The sequence below is a fragment of the Anarrhichthys ocellatus genome, unplaced genomic scaffold, assembly GCF_004355925.1.
Source record: "Anarrhichthys ocellatus isolate YVR2014 unplaced genomic scaffold, GSC_Weel_1.0 scaffold16, whole genome shotgun sequence".
Taxonomy (NCBI): domain Eukaryota; kingdom Metazoa; phylum Chordata; class Actinopteri; order Perciformes; family Anarhichadidae; genus Anarrhichthys; species Anarrhichthys ocellatus.
Window position 1 is genome coordinate 2,082,908 of NW_022280046.1, and position 8,439 is coordinate 2,091,346.

At 40.4% G+C, this 8,439-nt stretch overlaps 1 protein-coding gene across 1 annotated transcript in view; it reads left to right on the forward strand.

Moving 5' to 3' along the window:
- Positions 1 to 7,913, forward strand: part of pnpla7a (patatin-like phospholipase domain containing 7a) — a 19,721-nt gene extending 11,808 nt beyond the window's left edge. Inside the window, exons 27-36 of the mRNA XM_031855729.1 lie at positions 214 to 370; positions 1,418 to 1,534; positions 1,673 to 1,742; positions 1,985 to 2,101; positions 2,270 to 2,418; positions 2,555 to 2,707; positions 2,798 to 2,917; positions 3,864 to 3,948; positions 4,981 to 5,096; positions 6,197 to 7,913. Of these exons, the coding sequence (XP_031711589.1) occupies positions 214 to 370; positions 1,418 to 1,534; positions 1,673 to 1,742; positions 1,985 to 2,101; positions 2,270 to 2,418; positions 2,555 to 2,707; positions 2,798 to 2,917; positions 3,864 to 3,948; positions 4,981 to 5,096; positions 6,197 to 6,325 (1,213 nt within the window). The 3' untranslated portion in view covers positions 6,326 to 7,913. The remainder of the gene's footprint in view (positions 1 to 213; positions 371 to 1,417; positions 1,535 to 1,672; positions 1,743 to 1,984; positions 2,102 to 2,269; positions 2,419 to 2,554; positions 2,708 to 2,797; positions 2,918 to 3,863; positions 3,949 to 4,980; positions 5,097 to 6,196) is intronic.
- Positions 7,914 to 8,439: the final 526 nt, after the last annotated feature.

Genomic DNA, 8,439 nt, shown 5'->3' on the forward strand with positions numbered 1-8,439 from the left:
CTTACCAAACGCTGTTCTAAAAGCTCATGTCATAATATACTGTGATCTAGGACACAAACTTTTAAATGTAACATTTGAAATTTGACGCCTCCTCTGGGCTTAATGGATTTTATAATTGTCAGAGCCTCAGACTGTAATTATAAAGCTTTCTCTCTGCTGGCTCGGTATATCTGTCTTTTTGATTGAATTTTCTCTCTCAACCCTCCTGTTCAGGGGCTGTTCCCAGGTGGGGATAATGCGAGCTCTCTGTGAGGCCGGCATCCCAGTGGACCTTATTGGTGGCACGTCTATCGGTTCCCTGATGGGGGCACTGTACGCCGAGGACCGGAGCCACAGCCGCATGAGGATGAGGGCCAAAGAATGGGCGATGGTGAGAGCCAATGCAGCGTTGACACTAGTCTTGTAATAAACCCAAATGTTAAAAGCTGTTTATATTTTGATCGGTTTTATATCAATTAGGCGGTTAAAATTTGATCCCACTTATCATCGAAAGAGCAATTGAAGTCCCTTTTCCATACTGGTATTTATTAGACGGGATACAATCGAGGTGACTGTTTCCCCTGTTGAATTTACTTGAACATGAACTTTGAGCATCTGCTGACTGCAGAGCTTGGAGAGACGACCTATTTGTAATTACGTCTTGAATTAAGCCAAGTAATTGTGACAAATGCATGATTTTAGTGGGATTGTTTGTCGACATATTCAGTTTTGTGGAAAAGAAGCAGAGTTCAACAGCGGCGACTCCTGTTTGTAGAGGAATATTGTTCAAGCCATTTCAATTCTCTGCTTGTCCTTGTGAAGGTGACTGTTTCTAAAAGCATTTTCTGTTTTTTGTTAATGCAGTTTAGACCTCCGTTTTACCTTTTGATAAAATGAACCACGCTGTGCTGATTAACCATTGAAAGTAATGGATTGGTGTTGCACACACAGCCCTGAATGGTTTCCACATTTAGCTCATGGACCCAGTGACCATCTATGCCGGCTGATTTGAGACACCTGCTCAGTCTCCAGGTCTGCAGGCTGAACATGTGGTATCAGTCGTCTTCCCACAGTGTATCCGGCCCCTCCTCCTCTGGCTCTGTCCTTGGTTCTGAATCATCTCTCTAGACGCAGCTGGCTGTTTGGCTGCTTCTTGGTATCAAACTAAAATAACCACTGTTGTAATACAGAAGTTTGTCCTTAGCACAGTCAGAACAAGACAGTTGGCTCTGTTGAAATCTTGGTGCCTTTATCGTTTTTACGAAGAAGAACCTTCTTATACACTACAGACAAAAAAAATTATCACAATCCAGAAGATTCTTTTGAGAAGAAATTAAACTTTATTTTTCATTAGTTCTGCTTTGTAATGAAGACAACTTCTTGTTGTGTGGAGACTCGAAGCCATTTTACCTTTTTATTTTCTCCTTCTTTCCTGCAGGAAATGACATCCGTGTTTAAGAAGGTTCTTGATTTGACGTACCCGATCACCTCCATGTTCTCCGGTGCTGCCTTCAACTCCGGCATTAGCAATGTCTTCAAGAGCAAACAGATTGAGGTGAGTTCCCAAAGAACTATAGAGGAAGGCGACACAGAGATGACAGTGAATTGGTGTCGGCTGATTTAAGATGGAGATGGTGCAGGATGAGCAAATGCATCATGTGAACTTATTCTATTTATCTGTTTGGATATGCAGGACCTTCGGATCCCGTATTTCAATATTACAACTGACATCACTTCCTCTACCATGAGAGTACACACTGATGGTAAGTACAGTGTTTGTGTTTCTTTAAAAAAAACATGTTTGCTTAAAGTGTCAAATGACAAAACGGAGTATTGTCTGGTCACGGTAGTCGATACTTTCCGTTTTATCTGCCTCTGAGATTTCTGCCCTCGTTGGTGAACTGACCCTTTAATTAGTGTCAGTTCAGGTTGGTTGCTTTCAATTAAATACACGGTGCTAAATAGGCATACAACTTGAAAGAGTTGCCCTTTCTTGCTGTTTGAGGTTCTCTGTGGCGGTATGTTCGTGCCAGCATGTCTCTGTCTGGGTATCTGCCTCCTCTCTGCGACCCCAAAGATGGACACCTGCTGATGGACGGAGGCTACATCAACAACCTGCCTGGTGTGTTACGCTCGGTCTTTTTTCAGTTTCACGTCATACCTCCCTTGGCGTCGTTTCTCTCACAGCCTTGACCATGTCGTTGCTATTTTAACACTCGTGTAGGATTGATTATTTCTGTCTCTCTTTCTCCTGTCCCGCCATTGTTTCCGTTTCCTCCTCTTCTCCCAGCTGACGTGGCACGCTCCATGGGGGCCAAAGTGGTGATAGCTATTGACGTGGGCAGCCGGGATGAAACCAACCTCACTAACTACGGCGACTCGCTCTCAGGCTGGTGGCTGCTATGGAAACGCTTCAACCCCCTCGCCGAGAAAGTAAAGGTAATGGATTTATTAAAAATAAAGACGCAGACAACAGACTGCGCAAGGATACGTTGTAAAACTAAATGTGTCTTATGAATAATGAGGATATTTTTGTTGGTGGTACAAATGTTAATTTCTTCACTTACGGTCTCAGGTGTTGGACATGGCAGAGATCCAGACTCGGCTGGCCTACGTGTGTTGCGTTCGGCAGCTGGAGTCTGTGAAGAGCAGCGACTACTGCGAGTACATCAGACCTCCGATCGACCGATACGGAACACTGGAGTTCGGCAAGTTTGATGAGATTGCTGTAAGTTTGAGTAGTAAAAAGGTGTATCTTTTTAACGATTTTGCAGTATGAAAAAGTAAAAGTGATATGTGAGCGTTTGGTGTAATGTAGGAGGTGGGATACCAGCACGGAAAGACTGTGTTTGACGTGTGGATTCGCAGTGGAGTGGTGGACAAAATGTTGAAAGACCGACACCAGGAGGAGTTCCACAACACCCGAAGCAAGAACAATGTAAGGATGGAGGGAGGGAAAGACATGAAGGAATGCTGTAGAATATGATGAGAGAGCCATCGGGCACAGTTCAATGCAGAGCAGCTACAGAATGTAACTATGTAACTGACAGGAGACGTTTCTAACTAAAATATCTTGAATTCATGGTTTAATCAAAGCTATTTAAAAATGTGTAACTACCAGGTTGTCTCGAATGCAATCAAACTGATTGGATCACGAACACATTATCTCAGTAACTGTTCTGCAGTTATCTGTGCAAAAATAAAGCAAGCATTCACATCCTATCTGTATTCTCATTTGCAGTCCATGAATGTGTATCATCATCATCATGGGTATACTATATTTTCTGTCATGTTTTTCTCATTTCTACAATATATTGCCATTTTCAGCTGTATTCTGTCGTCAACAGGCTCATGTTAGGCCTCGGGCTACGCTGCTGTTAAAGTAATAACATTAAAACTGTGCATCAGTCTACTCTTAAAGTACAGGGGGGAACAGATTTTCTGTAGAACTGATTTGTCCCGCAGCAATGGCAAAGTAAGACAAAGGACCAACTTAACAAGGACGGAGACAGAATGATGAAGACAGATGAGATATTTACCCCCAACCTGAACAACAACAACAACAACATAAGGAGGACAAAGACCAAAAAAAAGCAGGGTTGATGTTGAGATGTCCGGTTCATTTGTTAGTTTCTTGGTTGAGGTGTAATTGTGAAGTTACGGATGGAGCTAAAGTCATGGATGCAGTTTTGAAACTATTGCTTAAAACTGACTTATATTAACAAAGTCTTAAATGGCAAAAGAAAACATGTAATCATTACTTTCGCCGTTTCCATTCGTTATCTTTTACCAACAGATTAAACGAGACCCAGTGCGTGACTGTTTGTTGGCTCGGTCTATTTTAGTTTGACTTTAATGTGTATGAATGTGTTTGTGTCTTTCAGGTGGTGTCATGTCCCAATGCTTCCTTTACTGACCTGGCAGAAATTGTGTCCCGCATCGAGCCCGTGAAACCTGCTCTGGTGGATGGTAAAACTACTCTCACACTCAGCCACACATACCCATGATCACTTTTTTAAATGTGTGCACACAGTGTCTGGGATAATGCATGTTACCGTTTCCCCTGCACGTCTGCCTTTCCTGTGCTCCCTCTTATTTATTTTTAGATTAATTTTCTTTTCCTATGTAGAAATGCCCATTTGTATATAAATAGTTGTTTCGAAATCAGTCGGCTGTCACGATGGCTCATTTCGAGGTGTATTTATGTCAACATCCCATTTTTTGGTAATTTTGGGGTTTTGATTGCTTGCTATTAAACAGTGTTGTTGCCTGTAAAGGCATGATGACAAGCTTGCAGCGAACGGGTCTACTGCACTCTGATCCTATAAGCGGCACCAAACTCCCTCCTCCCGCTACATCTACCTGAAATTCTGAATATTAACAAAGGCTGGCTCCAGGACAGTAGGGTTTCGTCTGAACTAATATCGCTAAATTCAGATGATAAATAAAATGTTTAAGTTGGCAGAAGCATGGAGCAACGTCACAGCGGAAGCATTATAATGAGCTTAATGTGTCGTGTGTACATACACACACACGTTTGTTTTTTTTTTTTTACATTGACTTTTTGCCGACATAATTTAGTATGACAAAGTCATAGTATACCTTTTATATGACACTGTACCATGACGTTTTGTTTTTTTTCGACTATACTATGACTTTTTTTTCCAACGTGCTATACTATAAGGGTCTTAAAAGGAAATGAATTTAACCTCGGCATTTCTTTGCTATAACATGGAAACAATTTCCACATTTAAATCTTACTTAGAAACCATCTTTAAGTAATACAGCAACCAAAGGTCTTTCTCAGATATTTCCATCCATTGTCTTCACTTGTCACACTGCCCTGTTTGACTTCCAACTATATTTCAAATGATTGCTTTTCTGAACTATACACCTGCACGCCCTCCGCCATTGTCGCCTCTTCTACACACCACGTACTCCAACTTATTTACCCACAATGTGCTGCTTTGCTTCCTGTTTTCCGCTCCTTCCCTTCATCAGAGGAGTCAGACTACCACACAGACTATGAAGAGGAGGCGTTGGAGAGCGCTCTGTCTGACATGGAGGCATACAATCACTACGGAGAGCACACTGAAGGGGAGGAGACTGCTGACACGGTGTGAACCACTGCTTTTAAGGGCCGACACTATGGGGTTTCTCTTTTGTTGACTAAAATGCAATAGCTGTAAAGTGCTGTAGTTGTGTAGAGCAAAAAAAAAAGCAAGATATGCTAAAATTAAACATAACTCATTTTTACTATTATTTGATACAAAAACCTTTTGTTAAATCTAGACTTTGGGAAAGTCAAAAATGTTCTGTTGGTCATTATAAAGAAGGAGAATAAAGGTTATTCTGGGGCCAGGCCAATTCGTGCTTCAAAATGTGATCAATAATAACATAAAACATATCCTGAAATTAATTTGAAGACACTGAAAGGCCACCTAATATAATGACTTTGAGTCTTGGCCTAATCTTCTGAGTTTCAACTCAGTTAAGCCTTGAATAATGTTTTTTAAATCTGACAAAAAAAAGAAATTATTGCGTATTCCAGTCCAGACAAGATGCATCTCCACTGGAATCTCTGCTAAACGGACAACACAGCTGTACTTACCAGTTAAACCCAAATAGTGCTGTCTAAAAAAAATAAAAATAAATAAAACATATCTTCACCAAAGACAGGGGGACCCAATTTAGGCTGTGAGGATTATGACACAATGGAGAAAAATGTCAGTGGTTGACCTAATTATAAGACATTATAATAAGAGATAATTGGTTAGAATAAACTGGAGGTGTCTGGCCCGTGCCTCTAGAGAAATGCCTTTAACTGGACAGTTTAGAGTAGGTTACCTCTACAATCAGGGAAGATTAACAGATTCAAATTTGAGATGGTCAAAGGTTCAGGTTAGGTTAATTACTTCTACTCGCCACAAAGAATAGGTAACAAATTCCTTTAAAATTTCAAGCAATGAGGCAGATGATGCTTTATTAAAAAAAGCAAAGGTAACCAAATGCCATTACCAATATCCAGCTGATGCATTGGACAAGGCCCATGTATCAGAGTAGCCATGTTATATAATAGTGACTCATTCAGTGGAATGTATTATGGATTTCTAATTACTTGCTCTTGAGAATTTGATTAAACGTGTAGAATATTATTCAAATGAAATTCAAGCTCTTCATCTCTTCACTGATGCATAACTTTACTTCTGATTCTCAGGACGAAGAGCTGCTGGAAGGGAGACGTCTTCACCGCATTACCTCACTCTCCAGTAGCCATCCCCAGACTCCCACCATCTCTGACAGTCCATCAAACCAGGAAGTCCTCTCCAAACCGCCCATTAAGTGAAGACAAGTCTCATGAACTTTGGCCAATCGGGTCATCGCAATTTAATGTTCCTGCCCCCCCCAGTCTTCTGCCCCTGAGACTGTCGGAATGACTGCATTTACCACTTCGCCGTCTGTAACCCGGCCTCGTTAGCTGTGTGGCCGACACAACAAATGGCAATACAGGCAGCTAGTGTCACATTTCCTCAGCTGCATATCCAAGAGCAGCTGCAAATCTAATCATTTCTCATATTGACAGTTTCTGTGATTTGCATCTTATGAAACTGCCATTAAGATCAGATGCATACTTAATATATTCAAAAAAAAAACCTGAAAAACGACTTTTCATATTTAAGCCAAGAATGTATACAAGCTAAGCCCTAGATGATTTTATGCACAAGCCACACCAGCTGGACAATCACTCCAATAATGAAATGCAAAAATACACTAAAATAGTTATATAGCCTTGTTGAACATGCCTCTGTCACTTTACCAATTTTAGAGTTAACCGCATTCACAACTAGGGCTGCAACTAACGATTACTGTGATCTTTATTTATCTTTTGGTCTGTATTATGTCAGAAGATGGTGAAAAATTGATCAAAATTTTTCCGAGAGCCCAAGGTGATATCTTTAAATTGTTTTTGTCTAACCAACCGCAGAAAATACCCAAAGATATTTAGTTTACTCAAAGTAATTCCAGGCAACAAAGCCTCTCATCTGAGAAACATCAAATGTTTGGCATTTTTGCTTCATAAATGGCTTATTAATTGGTAATCATAGTTTGTTGATTGACTAATTGTTTCAGCCCTAATCGCTTAATTACCAGAGCCCTAGCAAGACTGCATAACAAACATTTTTGATGAGGATTCCGTTATATTGTTTCTGAAAGAATTGTGATCAAATTATTTTTTTGAAAAACGTTGTCTGGCCGACAAATTATGTATTGGGGGGGATTGTACTGCAATTTCTTCTTACTCAGCGGCCAACGCACGTTGAAATACAAATATAGCTGCAAGAAGTTAATATCAGTCGGCCGATTTATCCATCGTGCTCTAATCATAAGAATATCGATGCAAATTTTGGATTTAATTTTCTTCCCGCTTGATCTAGCACCCTGTGAGCCTCACCATATGAAGCTGTGATCTCAGCTAATACTGGTGCTACAGTACAGCAGCCTTACATGTGTAGACGGTAGAGAGACCCTGTGATGCACAATATGGGGATCCCATATGGTGTTGGTTAAATGGAGTCTGGAGACAGAATGTGAGCGCAGAGCGGATGTTAGCTGACCAATGAAGTAATGGTGTTTGCACTGGTGTTTTGTCGTACTTTTGGGTGGTTTCCAAAAACCAAGCACAATGAATTGATGTTGTCTGGCAGAATGAATGCTTTGCTACTTTATTAAATGCTGATGTAATGTGTGGAACTGTGCCATAAAGTTAATGTTACAAAGCCTTAGATGACCCGTACGGGGAAAAAAACACTCGTGCCCTCATTTAGCATTAGTGTACAATGATGAATGTTTACCACTAAGCCTGTACTGTATGACATCTTGTCTATACTTGTGTTATTTGATAACTTTTTTGATAATCAATTGTTACTAAGAAACTGTTTGTTGTTTTATTCTGTGTCTTTCATTTTTCAATTTGCCACCTGGCAAGCTTGTACTTTGCTGTAAAAAAGAAACCATTAATTAATATGGTAAAAAAAATTTCAATCACATCAAAATGCCTTGCAGAGCCCTGACAGATAAGTGACACGTTTTAGCAGAGATAACAGATTAAATGCATCATTTAAAGAAAATGTAATCAGGTAGTGGTGCTGCTGGGAGCTCAATTCATACAGATCCATTGTATAGTATGTCATAGGGCAGTAGTATAGTATGTTAGAAAAAGTCAGAATGTCATAGTACATCAGAAATAGCTATACTTGAAGTTGAAAACAATATCAGCCACGCGCTGTCGTGGCGGGTAGACCATGGATGGATGCAACCAGTAGGATGAGTAACTGTAGGATTTTCAGAATCGGAGATACAGACTGGATGAGTGCTAAAGAAAACTGAGATTATCATGAATAAATCAAGAGCTATCACACTGGCAGGCTTGTTTGACTGACACACACACTTAATCCCAAT